The sequence below is a fragment of the Corapipo altera genome, unplaced genomic scaffold, assembly GCF_003945725.1.
Source record: "Corapipo altera isolate COAL_440 unplaced genomic scaffold, ASM394572v1 62, whole genome shotgun sequence".
Classification (NCBI taxonomy): domain Eukaryota; kingdom Metazoa; phylum Chordata; class Aves; order Passeriformes; family Pipridae; genus Corapipo; species Corapipo altera.
In genome coordinates this window covers 2,270,214-2,294,641 of record NW_020884894.1, presented here as the reverse complement: position 1 = coordinate 2,294,641, position 24,428 = coordinate 2,270,214, and the positions used below count along the sequence as shown (strand labels likewise).

Below are 24,428 nucleotides of genomic sequence, written 5' to 3'. Positions count from 1 at the left end.
GAAACCAGGGAGCTAATAATACCTGTCCTGAGGGACCACACGCTCCTGAGAATTTCACTCAGAAATGCAAATTTATCAGCATCCTTGTGACTCGTAGTCTCCAGTATGCCATGAGCAAGATCAAAATAAGCTGAGGGAAAAAACTTATACTTCCTAAATATAAAGGGAGACGGACAAATTTAATTACTGTTGTCAGAAGGGCAAGAAACCAGAATATTTTTCAAATTCCTTCACTGCCCCCTCAGCCCCACTGTTTCTCCCTGACTGGATCCCAGAGCCCTTGTTGATCCCAAGAACAGAAAAGGGCTTGCAGGATCCAAGCACACCACTCTGCCGACAACACTTGGTGTTTTAACCTGGGCTTGGTAAGTCCATGGTTTTCTGGGAACCTGGTCCTACAGATGCTCAGGGTCACTGCCACCCTTATGCCTCCACTGACATGGCACAAACCCAGCAGCACGAACGCCCTCTGCCCTCTGCCTGGCTCCCAAGTAACCCTCCAAAGCTGTCCTAGAGAATGCAAACACCCCACTTCTAGTACACTTTCAAATCTAAGCCACACTAATTGGAGAAAGCATCTCCTGTCCACAGGTACACTCCTTTGACTCTGTTACACCAAAAACCTCAATGAATGCCTCAGGGCTGACCAGTTTTTATCCACTTATTGGTGCTACTCAGGGAAACAAAGTTTCAAAATCATTTGCAAGAGGAAAACTATTTTCCAGGAATCCTTCCTGGAAATTCCTTTCAAAAGCATGAATTGTTGATTTCTTAGAAGCCTATCTGAAGCTTACCTCATTAATCCCTCCTTGATCTAAGGTAAATCACATCGCAGAAGCCAGTTAATTGTTCCTTTATGTGAGGGCTGGCATCATCATTATGGAACAATTTGTGACTCCTTTAAACACTAAATCATTTCCTGATTGGGTCTTTATTATAGGACCAGGATGGTGTCCTCTCACACTCTCTTTTCTCAAAAAATACTCAGAGCAAAAGGGAAATGCTTTACACAGTACGTTTAGCAGTCACCAGTCAAAATGCATAGACAAAGCTTCACTGAGTGATCATTTCCATGGGAATGTAACCAAACAAAAGCCAGGAAATTCGAAGTTGAACCTAAAACTGCTCTGCTGTTCTCTGGTATGGTAAGGGTCACTGAACACCATCTGATTACTTCTTGTAGCTTTTTCCCCTGCACCAGTTAGGTATTCCTGGTGTAAAGGACCATATTCCTGTCACATGGCCCCCACGTACTGCTCAGACTGACAAAATGGCTGGTCAGTGATCTGTTGCCTTGGACATAATGGCTGTTATTGCTGGTTTCTCATTTCAAAAGGGGAATAAAAATCCTCCAGTGCAAGTGGCTCTACTATAAAATAGCAAGGCCACAGTTACAGAAGTGTTTTATATGCTGTCCCATTAGTATAGATGCCACCAGCACAGCAGAAATCTGCAGACAGGACTGTGCTCAGCCCAGTGCCCATTGCCTCAAGGAATTAACCCCGGAGAAGCTAGGAGAGTGAAAGCATCATGCAGGATTTGTTCTTATAAGTAAAAGACGGGCAAAAATATCACCAACACAAGCTGTCTCCTCCAAGACATCACAAAACAAAACAGCAAGGCAATATTGCTGTTGCACTTGTGTGAAACAACTGGGTTAAAAAATGGGATTTTCTGCCAGTGCTACTCCATTACAACAGTGTCACTGGTCTCTGGAAAATCTGCCTTCTAAACAGCAAGATGCCACATTTTAAACAATTGTGATTTCATGCAAAGACTAAGAGCATGTGTCAGCCCCAAAGGAGGACAAATTTTTCAGAAGTAAATATGTTCTAAGCTACCTCGCTGCTCCTTTTGAAGACACAATAATGTAACACACCGATGACAGATATGCCAGACACAGCCAAACCTCAATGCCCATGGCAATTTATTCAGGTTTAACTGTGCAGCAGAAACAAATGAGGAGGCTGGGTGGTCAGGCAGGAGTGTTCCCTCAAGGCTGGCACAGTGTGGGCGCTGCTTTAGCCATTCCTGCACGGTGCAAAGCCAAGGCAATTTGGTTCTGTGGACTAAGGTGACCTTAGGGTGTCTGTCCCACCCGCCCAGGATGTGGCACAGAAGACACACGAGACACTCCACAGTGAATCAGCTCAAGCACAGCTGAGTGATAAACTCGGGACTGCTGCTGCCAAATCTGGTCTGGCTCACGCGGAGTTGGGGTGACAGAGCCTCGATGAACCCAGCCTGACCTTACACAGAGTCACGAGCTGTCTCTGCACTGATCCCATCAGCATGTACAGTCTTAGCTCTATCATCCAGATTTTTCCAGCAAAGTCCCATAATCTCATTGAGGATAGACAGTTTAGTATGTCATAAGTTATTCCATTACCACAAAACAAGAAAAAGAGAATATTAACAATCTGTCCACTCAGTTGCTGCATGGGTTGGGTTGCTGCACGTGTGCACCCAGCCCCACACACAGCTGGCCCTGTTTCACATGTGCAGAACAGGCACAACTTGGAAACAAGCTGTATCCTAAATTATATTATCTTTCTTCCTTTCTCTTCTGGTCAAAGGGAGGTATAAAACTGCTCTCAAAATACGATATTAAAGCAGGGTATCAATTACCCAAACTTTAGTACGTGATTGAATATATTTCTCTGGAAGCAACTTCAGAAAGAGCAAGGAGCAAGGCTGTTCCAGGGCTCTTTTCAGGTCCCTGAGAGTAGGCTTGGCTGACAATAACAACAAGAGCATGGAGGTGCAGGCAGTGACAGCCCTATACACACACCCAGGTGCAGAAAGACAAGCAAACCACTGACTTTCTAGCAGTTCCTCCTCCTTTTGCTCTTCTCAGGCCCCATTTTTTCCTGGCCACTTACCATGCTTGCTCCATGTATCTGACCTCACAAGGGAATGATAACAGGTAAGCAAGGATTTAGCAGGAGTCTTTACTATGCTCTTTAAAATCCCCCTGGAAAAACTGGCCCTTGGCAGGACCCCTGTCCTCAGCTCGCTCCAGCAGCCAGGGCTGGAACTGCTGCTCCCGCTGCCTTTCACTGTCTGAGGAGATAAACCCCGGGATTACACCCTAAATCTCTTCCTTGCAAATCAGAGGTAAACCCAAGGCCTTTCAAATTTTTTCATGAAACTATTTTTCAAATTCCTCCTAACAATAAAAGTGATGGGGACTCCACCCGCACCACAGCAGTAGGCAACAGCAGTATAGTATCACTCCAGGATTTCCTGTCTGGAGTTCAGGCTTCACATCTGAAATACAACACACACACAACATTTGTATGACCGAGGAAACACAAGACGCTTGCCACACATTTATTATCTTCCTGGGGAAATGATATAGAGGACAAAAGAGACTATATTTACTCCCTCCCCAGCTGCTTTTACAATCTAATAATTTATTTCTCCTGGACATAAATTTCAGATTTAAACGAAATCCCTGAAACCTAAAGATGCCACATGTAGAGGCTAGGGCAGTATTTCTTTCTGTTTTGGAGATGGGAGTGCTTAATGCATTGCTCGGTTAACAAGGAGCCTTAAAATTTGGGGGAGGGGATAAAGGGGACAAGCAATTAGATTGTGGCAGGCCCTAAATGCAAATACAGGCAACTGTGATTACTATATTCATGCACAGAATTAAAAATATCTGGTTATTGAAAATTATTTTCTCATTCCATGGGGGTTTATCTAAGTTTAGGCCAAGATATTTATTTTTTTCTGCAGCAGCTGTACTGGGGATTCTTTTACATTTTTCTTACACAGAAGCTATATATCATTCACATTTCTGAAAACTGAGGTGCTTTCTATGATGTAAGAAATCTCTGCAATTAGAAACAACCACGTTCTCTTTCAGAAAGATAGAATACATCTCCAAACCCTTCTAGTCAGCAACTAAGGTAGCAGTGCTCCTAAAGCAAATATAAAAATCCAGGGTACAAATTCATGTTAACTGTTACAGATATATCCATCTGTTTGTAAACTAACTAGTGACTGAAACTGATGAACTGACTGAAATGTAATTTTTGAGTCTACTAGCGTCTGTTCTCTTCTAGTAATAAAGTAAATGCTTTTCAATAACTGTGCTGCTTTTGAATGCCAATTTCCATTTAAGCAGGTTCAGGTTCTCTCTTAAAAAAACCCCTAAAATTAAAATAGCAATTGCCTTTTCTTTCCAAAGGTCAAACTCAGCTTTAAAGAACATGCAACATTTCAGCAAGGCAGAGAGGACAAAACTCCAATCAGATAAATGGGCTGTGCAATGATTGAGAACCACGGCTGCCTCAGGTTTCTGAATGAGCTGTAGGATAGAATTTGGCACAGTCTGTTGTTGAAGCTTATATCTCTTTTACTGCAGACAAGAAATTCACTGAAATATATAAATAATGAATGTGGCTGGGGATCTCTGCTGGTACTACTGCTGGTTCTGCAAGATGCAGGAGCAGAAACATACACTGCTCCATGTTTCTGTTATTAGGGAATCCTTGTTCTCCAATAATAAACACAGAATATTTTATCTGAAATGGCTTCTGCAGCACATAGTATATAAGTTTCAGCTTTCTAAAAGTGCCAGCAAATTGCAGAAAGATAAGTTACAAAGACGTACCTAATTTGCTGTGATGAATTGTGTGCATGCTTCAGTGATCAAAACTGCAGCTGAGACCCATTATATTTAATGATCTAGACATTTCTTGTGAAAACACTCAGGCATATACTGTTATGTCTGGACAAGCATCCCCATTTTGCTCTAGGAGAAAGCAAATGAAGAGACTGAACTTTTAAAAGGATGCTGTACACCACCCTTGATGAGTTCTTTAAAACTGAGGCTGATCAAGCTCCACTATTTTCCTTAAGTAATGCTTATGCTCTGCCCTTTCCAGTGCAGCAACCCTCTTCCTTTGAAAAATGAAGTCAGTTCCTTTGGATGCTAGCGACACTTACAGGAGGCAACAGAGCTAATCTATGCTCATACCACAAACTAAGTCCCAGGGCAGCTACCACAGCAGAAGAAAATCAAAGGGGCTGTATTAGAGATCTCTTCCCACCAGCAAAGAAAAACTATGATGAGAATTTTCAGGCAGAAAACAAAAGAAAAAAATATTGTCGACATATTACACAAGTGTTCTGTTTCTATTTTAAGGACCATGTCCTGCTTACACAGGCATGTGCTACCAAGCTGGGTAGAGCCGAGCAGTGGTAGCTGGTTCTGCTGTCCCTGAGGACACTTTTCCCACACATCCAGCTGTGCCAACAGTCATGCTCACAGACCCACAGCTTACAGCCCCTTTGCTCTGTGGTTCTACACAGAACAGCAGGAAACCCTCCTATGGGGACAGGGATTTCACCTTGTGACCATGTAAAGGACTTCTGAATAAAGGTTTTGTGGTTTCCAGCCCTTTACATCTGGCTCCTCCAAAATTCTCCTGCACAGTACTGAGTATATTGTTCAACCCCTGCCTTTCCAACTTTGTAAAACAGGAAAAAACAACGTCAGAAAAAGTGCTGGTAGGCTTAATTCATTCATAGTTATAAGAACCACGGACATCTGCAGAGAAAAGCCACAGAATTTTCCTGCTACCACAGATTCAAGAGCTCATGTTCTCCCTCCCCGGTCAGTCTGAATCTCCTTCTGTCATTGTTCAAAAAAACAGAGCAAGACATAAACGCGTGTTTTGACTCCAGAAATAAGGATTTCAAAGTGCTATTTCACTCACCTGAGGAACTGCTAAATACTATCACAGTGATAATTTGTGATAGTGTGGTAAAGAATGAAGAAAAGGTATTTGTTAATTGTTGACATAACAAAATTAATTTTCCATCCCTAAACTTTTCCTCATCTCTCCTGTGAGCTCTGATGCAATGTTACTGACTGGCACTGCTGAAATGCCAACTTGCATTTCTCATCCTTAATTTCTCTCTAAATGTCATTAGTAATTGTTATTGCCAGACCAGAGAGTGCAATCTGGTCTTTCCAAAAGAAAATCCATTTCTCATTTCTTCTCCTGTGCTTCCTCCTTTTGGTCAGAATGGATGTTTAACATGTGCTTTGCTTCCAAGAGGATGGGAACGCAATAATGTATCTGGAAGTACAACATTCCTGCTTTATTTATTTACATATAGCATGCCTGGATCCTTATGAATACCAAATTGTATATTCAGAAGGGTCTTCAAAGCACATCTTTCAAGAACACTAACAAGTCTTAATTGAATAAAGCTAACAAGTAGGGGAAGGGAACACCCTTTAATCTGTTCATACAGACTCCTCTCTGGATGCTTCTGTAAATTACTCTTTTTGGTGGGTAACAATGTTGTCAAATATAAAAGCACGTGATATGATTTTTCTCTCTTTCTGTCACACAGAAGAAAATCCTTTTCAGTGAGATGCATAAACTGGTCTAGCTTTGGTCTGGATTAAGGTCTAACCCTAACTGACCCACAGAAGTAAAAGTGGTGTCCAGCACTAAGCAGAGAGGTGAGCTTAGACATCTGTGTGCAAAGGAAAACCTGCCAGTGTAAAAGGCTGGCTCCTTGCACATCACTATGTATCGAGCCAGCAATTTGTATAGTTAAGTGCAGCATCTACAAAATTTGGTCTCTGGTACTTAAAGGCAAGCAGTACCTCGGCACTTTGAGTCAATTTTAGAAGGGACTCCGTGTCATGACAGACCTTTAACTGAGCTCCCCATAATCAGCACATCTTTCATTTGCACGTCTGCATTATATTTTGCAATGTATATAAAGTAATTAATTCAAAACTAAGCTGCATTTCCATATCCATTAACTAAAGGCATCTTATCTCAAAATAAATAGACATTTGGACATTTCCAGCCAGGAATTGTGCTTTCAATAAACACAATTGATGCATATACATTGTCTCTTGGCGGCTTACACTCCTGCCCATCTGTTGGGATGGCATGGTGCCTACGCAAAAGTTGGTTGGACCCTTGCCCTAGGGCATAGATGACAGGCAACGACGGGTTTAGCTGGGCAGCCTGAGCACCAGATCCAAGTGCCATCTCTGCTGTAGGAAGCCCCTTCTGTGTGCCAGCACTGCCACATTGGAACGACATGCCTCCTTACACTTGATCACACATGTTGACACTTGGGTGCGCTTAAGTGCATTAATGACTGAAACGATGCCTTTCACCTGGCTCAAATCTTCCCCCCCCCCCTCTGCATTGCTGCTGGGTTTTCTGCACATGTTCATGTGGCTGTGGACACTTTGTCAGCCAGGGCCAGCCACAGAACAGCGTTAATGTTGTGAGAAATGAAGGAGGGTTTTTTGTTATGGGCCACGCTGCTCCAGTGCCAGACATTTCTTCATCTCAGGTGAGAGATCTTTCTGCAACTCACTGAAGAGATCTCAGAGAGGACAGAGAACCAGCAATTTATTGATCACAATCATCTTTCCAAATGCTACACCATGTCACTACATCAAGCACAGGACAATTCAATATTTCTGCACCATTCTTTGTTGCAGCAGAGGCCACCCAGTCTGGATGATGTTGCTGTTCCAACAGCAACCCCAGCCCCTGGCTCAGCAAACATTAGCTCCCTGTGTGCTAGGGAAGAAGGTGCTGACAAATCACACAGAGGTGCATGAGCGTGAACAGCCCTTGCTCTTACATCAACCTCTGTGGATGTCAGGCCCAGGAAACCTCTGGCATCCCCTGCCCAGAACCTCAAGTGCAGCTGCTGCAGACCCAGCAACAGCCCCATGTAGCCTACTACATGTGTTTCTTAACTTTGGTCTTTATGAAAGCCTGTTCCAAATTTTTAAACAGCCGTGTATGCCTGCTCCCCTGAATTTAAGCACAAGTACTGAAAACCAGAGACCTAATAGGTAAAACTCTTCCCTACTGTGACAACAGATCAGAGATAAAACTCGTGGTTTTGCAGTCCATAAAAAATGTTCAGGCAGGCAGACTCAACATGATGGGTATGTGCCTACAGCACTTTTAATTTTTAATTATTGTTAGTTATAATTATCTGACTGCGTCTGAATGAAACCCAGCAATATGGCTGGAATAGATTTTGGTAGTCGTGTAATTTATTAGCTTTGTAACTACTAATAATTAAAATTTAACAATACTCCAAGCACCATAGCAACATTTTTTTTTAAGAAACACTAGCCAAATCTGCTAGGATAACTGACTAGGTAATTTTCAGGATTTTAAAGGAGGACTAACATTTTAAAAATTAAAAAAAAAAGGAAAAAAAAGAGAAAAAAAGAGGGAAAGATAGACAACAGACTCTTAAGTGCCCATCAACCACCAAAATGCAAAGATTAAAAAAATCTGTTTTAAAAGAAAAAAAAATTATTTTTACTTGCAGAGAATTAATTCTATACATTATTTTGTGTGTCCTTTGTATGAAACCTAGAAAGAGTTCAGGGTATGTTTCCAGTAAGAAGCTCCTGATGTTTGACATCCAAATCACACATAAGTTCTGAAATACAGCAAAAGTTACATCAAAGGAAGCACTGCCTTGAGATAGAGCCACATTTCAGGTCCTATTTGTCCTGCCACCCACACACTCTCCAGGGAAATACATTTTCTACAACTTCATCAAGATATCATAGATTTGCCTTTCTCTCCACTGTCTGTATGGACACTGGAGCCCAGAAACACTGAGATACTTCAGTGTTGCAATCACACTTCTATTTAAGTAAGCTTTCTTATACCTCCAGAAAGTAAGTAAAGTCCATTTCTCAAACAGGAGCTGGAGCCATTAACCCCTAAAAGATTTGGAATAGCTCGGTACAGATCCAAAATTGTCTTTCTTCAGTGCTCTGAGCATTGGTGGTGAAATGAGCCCTGAGATGCAGCCCCGCAGACTCACCTCCGTGCAGGTGGGTCACAGCCAAGCCAAGAGGCTCTCAATCTCCTCTGTGCTTCAGGGGACACTGCTGTACCCAGATGGCCCCAAGCACCACTGGCATAAGCAGCTGGAGATGTTGCTCCCCATTCCCCCACTCCCAGGGAGGCCAGCACAGGTCCAGAGCAGCCTCTTCACAACCCCCATCGGGTCACATCAGACTGTGGGGTGGTTGCGGTGCCCCCATGCCTGGGCAGGTTTCACTGCTCTACAGGAGGCACATCTAACATCAAGCTGACATTAAAAGCAGTCTTAAAAAAAGAAAACCTGCTTAGGGCTTGATCTGCTGTAATCAGCGGAAAGAATCCCAAGGACTTTGATGTGGACCAAATCAAGCCCCTGGAGGACGTTCATGGTAAATCATTATTAATATAATGAGTGCAATTTCTGTGCAGCAGCTCATGCCTGTTTATGGATATATGAAAATTGCCAGCTTTTCACATAAAATAAAATGAGAGGGGAGACAGACCACAGTGTTAGCCAATGAGCCATAGTAGCCACTCTCTTTTTGATACGTGTATATTTAAAGAAACTGGGCACTTAAAATGACAGCAAATTCTGCCAGTGAAGCTCCCTTAATTTAGTGCTTTGACATATCTCCAAATCTGAACAGAAAAGAAAGCCCTTTATTCATAGCAGGCAATAAAACACCTGAACACCTGTGCTAGGAAAGACCTGGCAGGTACCCTGCTCCCTTGGTACCTGGATTATTTGCGCATTGTTTATTATATCCCTTGCCTTAGTTTTCATCAATTGTAATCATTTAGGGGGAAACAGTATGATTAACAGTACACAAGCAAACAGCAGGAATTAATCCTTTAAATACAAATACTTCACTGGTTATATGATGGCTCCTTGGAAAAGCAGTGTGGCAAAAGAGTACATACAAAAATCTTGCTTAAATTTCCTCTGAAAATCACTGCTCAGTCACAATTTGTTTAATGCAATTCTCGATGCAAGAAACTGAGGAGGGATCTCTCCTTGCTGTGAATCACATCACAAATATAACTCTCAGCACCCATTATGTGTCATCATTTCCGACCCACCTTCAGTGTTGGCAGGGTTCCCTGCTATGTTTTAAATAGTAAAGATCAAAATTTCAGTTTCGTCAAAGAGCGAGCTCATCTCCCACGTCCAAGTGCCCTGTGTGCTGTGGTGGCTCTGGCTGCCTCCAAGGAGCAGGAATGCCAGCGGGGCTGGCAGCTCCCAGCACAGCTCCTGGGGATAGGGCTCTGTTTGAAAGGGCTCCTTCTGTCCTGCACGTGAGGAACCCCCAACCCTCCACCTCTACACTTGTTTCAGTGAGCATTTCAGTAGGGAAAATGAAATGCCATAGCCTCAGTGTTTCATATAATAGCTATAAATTTATTTTTTTCTGGGAGATTCTCATCATATTCATAGCTGTCAATCTTACAAACTGAGGATGTGAAAAACATGGAGCTGCCAGCCTTTCCTCTTCTGCCCTAAGGGTGTGTGGGGTTATCATACAGTTTCCTTTATGTTTCATACTTAACCTTACCATGTTTTCTTTCCTTATTTCCAGTGAGATAATGTAAGCAGTTTTCTGTTTTCTTTTCTTGTGGCAGTATCATGAAGGTAACCTCACTTACTCATTGTTCCAGATTCTCACCCAAATTTCCACCATTTATAAAGTCAGCTCAGTTCCTCAGAGCTTTCTTAAGCCTTGGTCTTACAGCTCCATCAGATGGTGTAAACTTCAAAGCATAAACCTATTTTAAAATACAACTACTAGTTCAGCAGTGCAAAGAGGGTTTGGTCACTTCCAGAGCGCTGAGCTACCAAAGCAGTATCTGCACCAGCCACTAAAAGCACATTTACAGCAGCAACAGTTTCTCATCACATGGCACACGTGCCTTCTGGGCTTACTTAGCGTTTACCCTAACTGTTTAAAGAAATGTTCACAAATCAGCAGGGCTAATTCATGGCACTCCATGACATGTCCAAAAGTTACCTTTTCCCTGTGCAGCCTGTCATTTTCCCCACCCTCCTTCATTTTCCTGCTTTTCTGTAAGCATCCCACTCTGAATTTCTTCTTGAAATAGCTGAATGTTCAATTTTTTAAAAAGTATTTTCAGTGGTTTCACTTATGAATACGAAGAATTGAAACAATGTGTAGGTTCAGGTTTTGATACTAGTTATTTTATGCCAGTGGGAAAGCAAGTTCAGAACTGAAAAGTCAAATTCATCAAGCGAAACCCCTTGATGGATGGTGATTTGCCCACATTAGAATAATTGCACAGTTAAAGAGACTGAAAGGTTTATGCAGATTTAACCCAAACTAGCAGCTGAACAACTGGTTCACTGAAATAATACTAAATCTTCATTACTCAACAAAAATATAACCAATAGTTGAGAAATTTAGAACAGGCAGCTTACACATCAGAAACTAATGAGATAACCGTGCCAAGGCAGACTGGTTCAAAAGTCTTGAGTATTTCTAATGGATTTATACACATATTTTGTGTCCTCCTTGGCTCCTGTATTTGCATTAGTAAATTCCCTGGCATTAAGTAAACACACATTTCTGAGTCACCACAGAAATAAAGACTAAAACTGTGCAGGTAAGTATTGAATTTTCATTCAGCCAACACCATTCAAAACTACTCGTGTAACTATTATGAGCAGAAAAACTTTCAGTGCACAAAAATTCTGCATAAAAACTGGAAAATTATAATCATGATTTATCTGATTAAAGCTTACATTTGCTGCAATTTTGCAAGGCACAAAACTTCAGAATTGAAACACTATGTAATTAAAATTCTTAATTGCAAAAAATGGGCTGCTGTTAAGACTATAATTCAACCAGGTTCTCTTTATTTGATCATCTGATTTTAAAGGTTAATGCAGTGACCTAGGAAGCCAGTGTGCCCATTTTGATTGTGCTGGCATTTTGACCAAACACCACTTTAAGGGAAATATGGGAGGAAAAATCAGAGCTGGCTTTGCAAGCCACTGCTGCCTTCACAAAACATTCATAGTGAGAACACACAAACCCAAAATCTGCTGACTTTATTAAAATATTAACAAGGTATAGTTAAAACTTTTGTACACTTATGCAAATCAGGTCGCTAGAACAAGGGAAAGAAGAGATCCCCTGGGAGAAAAAAAAAAATAAAATCAACAAAGTGAAAAGATCAGCCATCCTTCCACAGCATGACAGCACAACACAAGAGGCGGCAGCTTGGGAATTCAGCAAGATAAATAAAAACCCTCCAAAGTTTAAGTAAATCATAGTTTATAAAGCTAATAGATTTAAATGAGGCATATGGTACCATTCTATAAAAAGACCACATTTCCCAGGGGGTGGGAGCAGTATTTTGGTGGCTATGCTACACAGGTGACATATGTGTGAGGCCAACCAGGGTGGGCACCTCCTCATGAGCTCTGTAGGAGGGCAGGCTCTGGTGCTTCATTCCCCATGAGGTTCCAGGCACACATACCATGAGGTTTCAGTATCTGTGTGAGTTTAGCACTAGAAGTATCAGTGTGATTTAAACCCCAGCCTCACTGCCATGGCTCTAAGGAGGCCCCTGGGGCCGAGGCCCCAAGAGTGGCTACAGCAGCAGGACCAGCTCAGGGTCCAGCCCCTCCAGAGGGTTTGCTGCACTCAGGAACGGATGTGGGCCAAGCACTGGCTTTGTGGAGGCTACAACTGCAGTGGCTGCAGCCTCCAGTGCTGCCAGGAAAACTGCTATGTATGGCCTGGTTTGCAGAACCTGCAGCTTGTTAATGTGCTACTGCCTTGGTGGAGCCTCTAATTAAGCATTGTTGGAGCTGCACCCACGCTTTGCTCTCATACCTCAGTAGGGAAAATTTCTTTACTTCTGACTTAACAGTGAGGAAGGGGATGGGGCAGCTACCATTTGCTTAGTCTTTGTATGTTAATCAGTCCCTAAATTATTAATAGAGAAAAAGAAATTATTTACAAGGTGTTTGACGTAGACATGTAAGGAGGCAGCAACACTACTGTCAAGAGAAATACTCATAAATCATTATATCTCTCGTCTTATTTATTTATTTATTCTAGCCATGCTCAGAGACCCCTTTCTCCTCAAGGCACCCAGGGAGGCAGGAGGAGTCTGAGAGACTGTTTAAGGCAGAAGAGACCATACTAAGGTTAGGCATCTTTTCTAAATGCTGCACAAGGGTGATGGCTGCACAGAGAAATCAACAGCTTTAGCTTTGCTTTCACTCCTGTTGTAAACATACCTGAAGCTCTGTTTGAAAGAAGAACTTCTGTGGGCACTGGGAACAGTCATAAATTTTGTCTTCCTGCCCATGGACTGCAAAGATGTGCTGCTGCAGTTTATTTGCCTGTACAAAAACTGAAACAACATAGTACGATTAGTTAAGATTACTTTGTATAAGGCATCTCACCTCAAACTACACTTCAGAGTCTTTGCAATTGTAACAAGTCCAAGGATATCTCCCAGGGAAGTGCCGATACACTCTCTTCAGCAGAATTTCCTTACAAGTAGTCAATTTAGAGTCTCCAGGCTGACAGTCAGCTTACTTCTAACAGACACTATATCCTGTACGGATTTTTGATATTTCACATAAAGCTAACGCTGTCCACGGGTAACTGGAAGAACTCACTCATCAGACCAAAGAGAGGATGTCACCACTCCCACAGGGAGCCCTGGGCCCACGGCAGGTGCATCAGATGCATTTTTAATGCAGGACAACTGGGCCAGGAGAAGCCTTGATGGCTGGTCTGGAAGACACATGGCCCAGAACAGCATTTCCCACAGACATGTGAATCTGAAAGGGCAGGCTTGCCACGATTTTTAGACCTTTCAAATAGGTTGTCCATTAGGTATAAAAAAAAGAGATGATGGTTTAACCTCACAAATATCACAGCATCTACATTATGATTATGACTTTAGCTGGTTAAAAAATATATCTCATTTCATTTTTGTCTCACTTTATATGAATCTGTATGTGAAAATGACTTCTTCAGTGGAATCCAACACATGCACCCAAAGCGGTTTTTTTTACAGCACATTTCAGGAAAGGATAAATTAACTCCAAGCTCATGCAAAAACCATGTTCTCGAACTGTGAGCCAAACCCTAAAGAGCTTAGGTTCACCTTATTCCCATCAAAGTTAAAGGAATCTCAGGTGCTACCATGCCCCTTTACTGTCAATAGGTCCACATCATCTCTCAAACAGATTGGAAATGCAGATGTTAACTACTGTTTTGAAGAGAGTAAAAAAGGCAGCCTTTAGCATGCACCCTGCAGATCCTTGAAAAGCAAGATCACCCATGATCATTTTCATTGATGAGACAGCTTAAAATGATCTACAGGGAAGGAATACCTAGCAAAATCCCAGCCAGGAGTTAGAAATGTGCCACTGTAAGAAAACTGGGCTTAAAGAAACCTCTGAGGGAACAGCTGGCAAAACCATGCAGTTGTACAGTTTGGTCTTATCAAATCTTTATTCCTGTGAGCCTCAGCAGTGTGAGTGGACCATGAACCACCTGGCCTTTAAAGGGTCCTTGCTCAGGTGAATAAGGGCTTGCAAGAGCAGGTCCATGCTTTGCAAGTCCTGCACTTGGAAATACATAGCACCTTGGAGCCACAAGGTATAATGTAAAGGCTTTGAATTGTGGGGGGCTATGCAGAGCCTGCTGCTTGCAGCAGTGCTGCTCAGTGTCAAACGCCACAGTGCTGCTCGTCAGAGCGAGCCCCAGATTCAGACAGACAATATCTGAACATTTCCAAGCACAGTATTTCTTTTTCCCAAGGAAAGGAATACAGTATTTTACAAATCCCCCGAGTGTCATTTCTGGATCTAGCCATGCACGCTGAGGCTTGTCTTGGCCTCCCTGTCTTACCTGTGAAACAAACAGGGCATTTGAATGTGCCTCCCATCCCCTCAAAGCTGTGCTCAATCAGGTGACACAGGAGCTTTGCCGGAGAGTCAAACATCTGGTTACACAGCTTGCACTCATGATTGATGCCTTCCTCTGCAAGGTTCAAATGATACAACTTGTTAGTGACACAGCAGATTAGCGTCGGGGATGCAGCAGCGGTCGGCGAGGAACGGCTGTGCCTGCGCTCACGGCTTCAAGGACCCACAGCCACTGCCCCAGCCCTGGCCTCAGCACCAAAGCAGGGTGAGCATTCATGGGTACAGTCCCACCCACGTTTAGGGGTGGTGATTTTTGGCTGCGATGAAAGCGGCCCTGGACTCAACCCACCGGGAGCACACGCACCTGCTCCCAGGCTCCCAACAACACAGCACTGCTCCACCTCGCCTCCTGCCACAAAGGGAGAGCAGCCTGCCCTGGGTATAGATTATTAAATAGTCAAGCAGCATTTAAAACTACTTTCATAGTGTGAATTCAACACCAAAACTGACAGAGGGCTGAAATGCCATCTTCACCTTAGACTATACTGCAAACAGCAGGATTCTGCACTTGGAACGCTGGGCACAGCCCGTACCCAAGCACATGGCATGTTTGCTGCTGGAGGTAATTCCCAGAGCATGTGAGCCTTGAAGGGTGCATTGTGAAAAACAACAAAAAAAAAAAAAGAAAAAAAAAAAACAACACAAAACCATGCAGTGCCTTGTGCAGCAGCATATGCCAGTGGAGAGCGGCCCGTGCTGCCAGGTGGGCTCTGGAAATCCTCATGGCAATGTGTGCTCTGCCCTGCCCAGGGTGCTCATGGGGAGTGCCGGCACTGGAGCTGCCGTGGGGAAGAGGGAGGCAGTATGGGGAGAAGAAAACAAGTGGGCTGGGAAGGAGATAAAAAGAGAAAAGGAAAGGGAGGAAAGAGTCAGAAACAGAAAGATGAAAGGGTTGGTAGCTCCATGACAGCAGCTCTACAAATTCCTTGGGAAGACATAACCAGGGACTGGGATATTTCTAGAACGCCACAAGGTTTGCAATGCTCTGTTTGGGCAGCCACTACGGGCAGGCACGTGGCCCTCTCTGATGTGTGGGCTTCCCACCTGGCCCTCTCTCCTTTCTGTAGTGTAAGGCTGGCTTCTCCCATCAGACTCTTGCCTGAAAAGTTTTGGCTTTGTGCAATCTTTGCAATCTGTTCTGGAGGGGAGGAGAGATGGGGAAGGGACATGTGCCTCCTGCTGAGCACGCCCAGCCACACCGCTGTGTACAGCAACCAAGCACTGCAATAAACCTGCAGAGGACAAAGCAGGTACTGGGGGGAATGGAACAAATTCCTTCTACAAGTAAATCAGAGAAATCATGTTTGACATTAATTTTCTACCCTCTACATACTGGGTATTTGGAAAACAGTGATTCATGTACAGCCTGAGGTCCGGTGTGAGCACATGTGTTAATAAATATGGGCAGACACATACTGATGACTAGACAGCTGCTCCTTTTGCAGCCTAAATACCTATAATTTGAGTAAAATTAAAAAAAACCTGCCAAACCAAACAATGCTCAGCATTTCAATTGAAGTATATTCTTACAAGCTTGGTATGTTTAATTAGGTAACAGAGACTGTGTATTTTCTTGGCTGATCCCTGCAGTATTTTAAATAGTTAAACCCATAACAAACAAACTAAAACTCGAATGAAAAATAATAAAACATAATGGGTTCCTGCAGATCTGGAAATTTATCCCACTCGAGGCAAGACCTTTTGATTTGCAAATCCACTTCTGAATTATAAGGCCTTCTCCTCACCGGTGGGGGTTTTTATTCCACTCCCACAGGAGTCCATTATGTATTTCTTGTGTCTATAAAACCATCCAGAAAGAAAAAAGGGGGGAAAAAGTACCATGGTTAGCATGACAAACGTTTCTCTTTTCATGCATGTGTATTCAAAATATGAAAATGCCCAAAGATATAGATAGAATTGCTGCTATAATCACTCTCTCCTCTATGGCATTTTACAGCATATTATTTTACACAGAAACACAGCACATGTATAGGGATACTCAGTCACCTTTGGAGAATAACTTCCTTGAATTATATAAGATCATATAGGTACATGCAAGGAGGCTTTTTGACAATGCAGCATGACAGCCAATGTTCCAGTCAAATGTGTGGTGCTGGGTGTTAGCAATGGAAAACATATCATCATTTCCCTCATTCTTATTCATTTTTTTTTTTTAAACATGACAAGCATCTATGAGAGACCTACATAACTCAAGTGAATTATGCAGCCCCTCTCATTTGTAAAATAAAATGCAGATTTTTACAGCTTGTTAGGCAGATCTTCTCCCATTTCTTCATAAGTGTATCTGTGTGGGGATCGAGCGATTGCAGGACTAAACGAGCAATGCACAGCAAACAAGAATCTTGGGTTTCTTGGCTTTTTTTTTTCCTGAGCTCAAAATAATAAACATTAATTTTACACTTCATTTCTCAAAAAAATAATAGGATATGCTCTTGTTTAAAACAAGCAGGCCTGCTGTATTCTGTCAGGCTGAAACTATGTCAGGCCAAAAGAGGAACAGAGCGCTTTGTGTAAAAGTATCATGGGGAGATGATAGTATCCTGTAATGTTTTCAGTACCTACTTTTGTCTCCAAAAGCATTTGATCCCTGGCAGACACATACTTATTTCCATACTGGTCTTGAGGGAAGCCAGTAGGAATGAGAGCTGATTATCTGAATCCTGAAGGTGAAACCTGGGTGGTGCCCACTGATGTCAAAGGCAGGCATTTGTATAAATTTGGAGGTACATAATTTACTGCCTGTTAGTGAGGATTAGTGGGTTGTGCAGACCCAGCTGAACTGCGGTGGCAAAGCACGTCGCTCATTGTTCCCAAGTTTGGGTGCGTTTGCAGGATAGTTTTAAATATGTTGATAGGGTGCTTAGTAGCACTTACACTGTCATTCTGCCCATTTTAGAGTGGGAATATGATTTTCCATAAAGCTATTTCTGCTGCAGCAATGTGCATTTAATACATATTACAGTGAGTCTCTAAGCCTCTAAGAGAACCGACACCAGCAGCCTCCTGGCGAGGATGCAGTATAATTAATAATGCTGTATTAAACCCGTGTACTGTATCAGCTGCATTTCTAATTATAACTATATTAATGGCAATATTAAAGTATGCGTTAACACTGTCATGTACTGACATGTTATCATACCAAAAAAAGGGAGATCGGAACAACAAAAATCAAGATTGTCTTTACTGTTAGTTAAAACTTCTCTCTTCAACTTGATTTAATAAAGCAAAATTTTCCCTTATGGAATAACTGCAATAGTCCTAATTTGAGAGATCGTGTAAGACAATCTGATGCTCATTCCTGACAACACCACGTGCATCCTGTACTAGAGCGTCCCAGACCGGTATATTTCTACTCCACTGCAGCAAATTAAGGTAATAAAGGGGAATTTCTTTCCTGAACTCAGATGTTCACATCCACGAGTTAACCATGCTTTTAATGAACTTTGAAATACTGTGAGTCAGTGTAACAAAGCATTAATATACTGTGTTCACAGAGAACCTTCTCCTGTCCATTAGATCATAAATTTGGTAGAATTAAATGGGCCATGTGCTCTAATTATAGTAGAAATAAATAGAAATTGGAATGAACACAGGGAAATAAAATGAAAACTGCATGGAACTATTCTGTTTATGCAATTCATTTCCTAGTAAATAAGTAATCAAAGGGAAAAATTTATAACATAAGAAAAGAAGGAGCTTCCCCAGTAATTTTTTCCATGTGGCTGTGAAGGAGTAAGGGACTGGAACCAGGGTAGGATGACAGTGATGGACACCCCTCTCCAAAACAAAGCCTGCAGAGAACCCCTTCGACCCCTCATCTGGCTAGCAACACTCCACCACTGGTATTCATTTAAAACAATCCAACAATGGAGGTAAAACCAAGGTCTGAGAACACACTGTGACTGCTACAAGGGGATGGCAAATTCGCAGATGCTCACATCGGATGAAGACGATGTCTGCTGAACAGATGACATTTCCTCACCGCCATTGCTGCCTAAGCCCATGACCTGCTATACAAACCATTTGGACCACACTGCTCCATTAGATTTTTGTAATTAATCCCAGAGGACGTAGCCAATGCCCCTTCCTTGCTGTTTGGGCATCTGCAGGGTGAGGAGACTCCGTGCTCCTGCCCTGGCCGGGCCGGTGGCACAGAGCTGCTCTGCAGCGCTGCCCCAGTGATTAGGCAGCCCGGGCGGTGAAAGGCAGCGGATTGATGGCGTGGCAGCAGAAATGTCACCTGGGGAGCTGGGTGCCGTCCTCCCAGGGATGCTGGAGGTCAGTTACCATGGCAACGCCGAATGAGCTCAACCTTGTAACTGACCCTTATCTTTTTTTGATCTGTAGCCCCCCTGGGACCTTGGCTGGAAATCAACTGGAAAATAATCTGGTCACATATCAGAAAGAAAACTATTTATACTTATTTATCCAGGTAGAGCTCATATCTCCCTTTGACGACTCTGCCGGACTAAAGACACCCATCATGTTCCCTCAGTGTTTTGCGCGGCTGTGCGGGAACACCCAGCTCTGTGCTGCGAGAAGCCATGCCAGACCCCCCCGCCACTGCAAAACACACACACAAATTGCCACAGATATCTGTGCTCATGGGCTCTACTGATATATTGCCAAAATCTTGCCTTGCTCTCGCCCCCCAACTTGCCCATGTGGATAAACATACACCTACACCCCTTCTTAGATGGTTTAATATTTTATGTTGCTATCCGCTAATCATATTCTTTTGTGCTCTATCTCTCTGCTGAAATATGATTCTGCTTTGAAATATATTTATATGATCTAGAATGGCACAACACTGATGTCTTTTATGAGCTGAAGATTGTTTAATAAAATCTTGCATTCCTGCTTCATGCTTATGACAATTTTACTATTATAAGTTTTCAAGGGATATGAGAGCTGTCCACCGTGGTTAGAAACATCACTTTAATGAAAAATGATAACATAGGCGCTTGGATTTTTCTAGAAACTATGTAGGGAAAACCAAGAAAAATACACACAAATGTATGTTGGGAACTCTGTATTTTTGTCGGTTTTTCCTCACATTTGCCTTTGGATAAGGCTCGTTAAAATCAGTTCTGTTCTTCATAGCTTTCCAAGGGACAGGCAGCCTGGACAAAGGTCTATCAGCACAAAGGGGCTATCACTCTTCTCCAGGTGGGGAAGCTCTCTGGGGCAATGGGATTTGGGAAATCTGGAAGATATTAGGAGACAGAAGCCACAGGACTTGCTGGTAAACATAGGGGCTAGAGGAAGAGCTCATGGATTCCTGGTAACAAGCAAGGTTTCTTGTCATGTACTTCTTTGCCCTCAAAAAGGTATTCTTTTCCAGGCTAAATTAACCCAACCACACAATGGGCTTTAAATTCTTTCATCATCTCAGGGGACCTCAAGCTCAAAATATGCAGAATTAGATGCCAAATTATTTATAGGGTAGCTTGTAAGTTCACTGCCTCCAGTACATGTCAGTACACTGCAATATTAAAATGACCATCAAAAAGAAGCACAGTCCCAGAGGGACTGGGGATGAGATTGCAGGGAGTTTCCTACTGACTGCGATGGCAGTTCCTGGGGTGCTTCAGAGCCCCTGCTTCCCTCCCCTGCAGGCTGTGCCCCCACTCCACTGCTTTCCTAAGGGGAAGGCTGAGCCTCAGGCACACAAGATGGGTCTGCCGGGCCCAGCTTCATCAACTTAATTTTCAGTTTACAAGAAAAATAAAATCTGAAAGTTCAAAGGAGTTCATGGAGTTGTGCATCATCTATCTGCTGACTGCAGAGCCCCAGAGGGACGCGCCTGCAGAGCTTTATTTTAGATTTAGATATTAGTCTGGAAAACTGCATAAAGATAACTTATAGAAATGCACTATACTTTAGCACAGTAACTTCACACTTTATCAGCCTTTCTCTGAAGATGCCTTTTTTTAACAGCCTATGTTAAAACTTTTTTTGGACTAAAGCCTGATAGGTCTGGCTGTTCCTTCACAATAGTTAATCAACTATTAAAGAATAACTCCCTTGGCTTCCATGTAAACGCAAAACCCATATAGGAAAAGAAACACATGCTGCCTTTGAGGGTGCAAGCCCATACACCCAGACACAGAATTAGCTTTATCCAGACAAATGAATGCCTAAGAATGACTAGAGTTTAATAAGAACACAACCCAAGTCATGTATTTCCATGTTTTGAAATATTCACAGTTGTGTTATTTCAAGTTTAATGTCAACACCTGATGGAACTGAAGTAATACAGCCCTGAATCCAAGCCCAGGGCCACACAGCCCATTATGCACTATCCTTTCTCATACCATTGTGCTGCTGAAACCTAAATATCCCTTATTACTCCTGGTTTCTTCTCCACTCTCTTCTCTTCTCTGGGAGCAGCTCCCTGCATTGTTACACAGAGGGAATACATTCATCCTCCCAACCTACTGACAATATCACATCGAAGAGCTCAATACAGACAAACAGCAATAACTAGTATCTACTTGGCATCTATTCTTCTTGTGAAATTAAAAATTAAAATTAAAACATCATTATACTCTTATTAAACATCCCACTGGAATATGCCAAGTGCTTTTAAAACATGCAAAGCTTTAAACCGAGTTGAAATGGGTGTAAAGCCCTTTTTACTCATTTTACAGGCCTGGCACATTCCCCAGATTCAACACCAGGGCCACCAGAGCCCCGAGGTGCTCCCTCCCCACCGCATTCCACCCAGACCTGCAGGCCCAGTGTGCCTCGGCTGTGGTGACACAGGGGCCCCCAGAGCTGCCAGGACGCGAGTGAGAGTTGCCAAAGGTAAAGCCTTCCCTCTCGCCAACATCCCCCTCCCCTGCCCGGGGCACCTGTGCAAGGGGTGGCAGCTGCATCCCACAGCCACTGCTCAAAAGCCAAACTCTGGGTGCATTTTTGTCTGCTTAAAGGCATTTTTGTCTGCTCCTGGGGTGGGGATCCCAGTGAGGGCAGGCAGCCTCCTGAGCTAACCGGGCACATTCGGGACAGCACACAGTATGTTTTAAACATGCAAAGTCCCGCTGATGTGTATCACTGATCTTCAGATTACAATTTCCAAAGTACACATTGACATGATAGACTTTAAATCTATCGTGTAAATAATCATCAGATTAATGGTCTCTAATAATATATAATTAACATGACAGACAGGCTACAAGCCAGTTGTTGTCAACTACACCCAGCAACGCACAGAGTAGGAGAAAGGCATTAACCACTCCCATGGTGGCATCAGGGAAGCAGAAAAACTGGTAAAAGGAGAAATAAAAATAGAACATTTAGTAAAATGAAAACACAAAAATGTACAATTTAACTAAGAAACACTGGAGGTTCTTTAAGGCATCAAAACACAATAAATGTCAAACTTTTGGGGGTTTTTTTGAGGGAGTGGGGGGAAGGGTAGAGTTTTATTTGCATCAGCAAAGAAAAATTCCGTTATCCCTGCATTGGTGCAATGCCTCTTGTGTGAGGACACGTGAACTGGTGTGAGGGACCTTATTCTGATATTGCAAATTCTGCGTAAATCTGGAAATACTTATCCAGCAATGTGGATAAACTTTATAGCAGTGTATGCTATGGTCAAATTAAAGCTTACGTTAGTATAGATATCTGGGAAATGGTGCATTGGGCATAAAGTTATAAGTGCAAGCAAAAACCAACCATGAGCATTATTTCTGTGGCAGATCATCAAAGAGCTCAGACACTGGCTAAACACTGCATCCCCATAATGCTGGGGCAGTGTGCATCCACTTAGATTAAACAAATGCATTTCTTTTAAACAGGGATTCAATTTCTTATTAAGAAACCGTACTGTGAGGGAAAAGCCCCTGGTTAAAAAACAATCTCTTATGGCATCTTTAGCAACCTACAGACCAAAATTTTTCTTTGAAACACATGCAGACAGGCAAAAAACTCAGAAATATCTCAGCTTTTTCTTGGAAAATAAAAATGGTGGTTACCCAGCTATCTTGACATGATCATTCAGCACAACTGCACCAGAGCTTACTTGTTTGTATGAGCATTGAACACACATCACAGCCCAGCCTAGAGAGGCTCCTGTCCCGAACCCCTACACCAAGGCCCCTCCCTCACTCCCTCTCCCCACAGACCAGGGCTGGAGCTCAGGGACACAAACCAGTTATTGGAGCTGACAAAATGAGATGCCACTACAAATAGAGGGAACCAAGGGTGACTAAATAAGGTCTGGCTGGCTAAGATAGGTAACTGATTTTGCATGGCATAAATATCTCTCAAAGCTCGTTAAGTGCAAATATGCCCAAAAGAATGAAACCCCCCTATCAGACATATTTTAAGTCAGGAATCCTATGGTGCAGTAACGCATGATATTCCTTAAGGCAGTCAAAAAGAAGAATCTGCATGAAAACAAGAAAATATCTTAAGCACCTCTGCATTATGCAGACATATATTCTTGTACTGTGGGAATATGCACAAGTAAACGTACAGACCATCTCCATTGATGTTGGAGGAATTTGCTTGATTAACACTCCGCAGTCCAGGTGGAAATCATACCCTGTGGCAGCTTCATCTCGAATAAGGAGAAAAACTGTAACCCAGTGACCTTTCGGAAGAGATCTCACTGCTGAGAAAGGGCTCTGCATAACACAGGCTGTAAAGTTACTCTGGGTAGTGCTTACCTAACATACAAACACTGAATACAATATATAAAACCTAATACCAAAATAATAACAGTTTTACATTTGTTCTTTGTCCTGCACGTGAGCGAGCCACCTTGCACCCTTCACATATGATCTGGAGCTGGACAGGCAGCACTGAAGCAGTTACTCTGAGCTCTGCACAGAAAGAGAGCTCAAGGCCAGCACACTCATCCTGCGGGGCTGCAAAGGGCATCAGTGGGTGGGCAACACAGGCAGAAACCTTCTTCCAGGCTCCTAAACTCAGAGGACTTTGGCTTCTACCTTTGTAAACAAATCCCTTTCTATTTTAATATAAGTAGCTCAGTCAGGCATATGGCTGTTGGCAGATATGCTCTCAGTGCACAAGATGGCCAGCTTGGTTTTATTTATTTTTTAGAAACACATTTTCTTTCTTTTATATGTCATTAGCTTTTTAATCCATTAAGGAAAGCCATGTGCAAACTCTTATGCTGTAGACAGACTCCAAAGAACATATGTGGGCTGTGACAGAAAACTTAGTGTAAGATATAAGGAAAGTTTGTATTTTTGCTCAAATAAAGGTATCTGGAAAACCCAATGGTGCCGAAGCAGCCCTCTTCCAGCCACAGGAAAGCGTGAGCATGCCACTGTATCAAAACACAGACATCCAGGAGGCTCTGATGGCTCATTAACAGCAGGACTCCTACACAGCTATTTTTGCTTAAACTCACCCAGATCTTGGCCTCATGGCATTGCAAAGGTTTCCTGAGCTCTCAGCAACTCTACTCATCCTCAGAAGTTAAAAAACAAGTTCTAAGCCCCTGCCCAAAATGAAGCACTAAGATGTTCCCAGCAGGATGGCATATTCAGAGGTAGGAATGGGCTGGAGCCATGCAAGCATGGCTGAGATGACCTGGAAAG

The 24,428-nt window shown here is 42.8% G+C and overlaps 1 protein-coding gene across 5 annotated transcripts in view; it reads right to left on the bottom strand.

Moving 5' to 3' along the window:
- ZNF423 (zinc finger protein 423) overlaps positions 1-24,428 on the bottom strand; it is a 228,120-nt gene that overhangs the window by 8,131 nt on the left and 195,561 nt on the right. For all 5 annotated transcript variants that reach the window (XM_027646764.1, XM_027646765.1, XM_027646767.1 and 2 more), the window contains 2 exons: positions 14,753-14,884; positions 13,123-13,238 (listed from right to left, as the gene is read on the bottom strand). In XM_027646764.1, the coding sequence (XP_027502565.1) occupies positions 13,123-13,238; positions 14,753-14,884 (248 nt within the window). The remainder of the gene's footprint in view (positions 1-13,122; positions 13,239-14,752; positions 14,885-24,428) is intronic.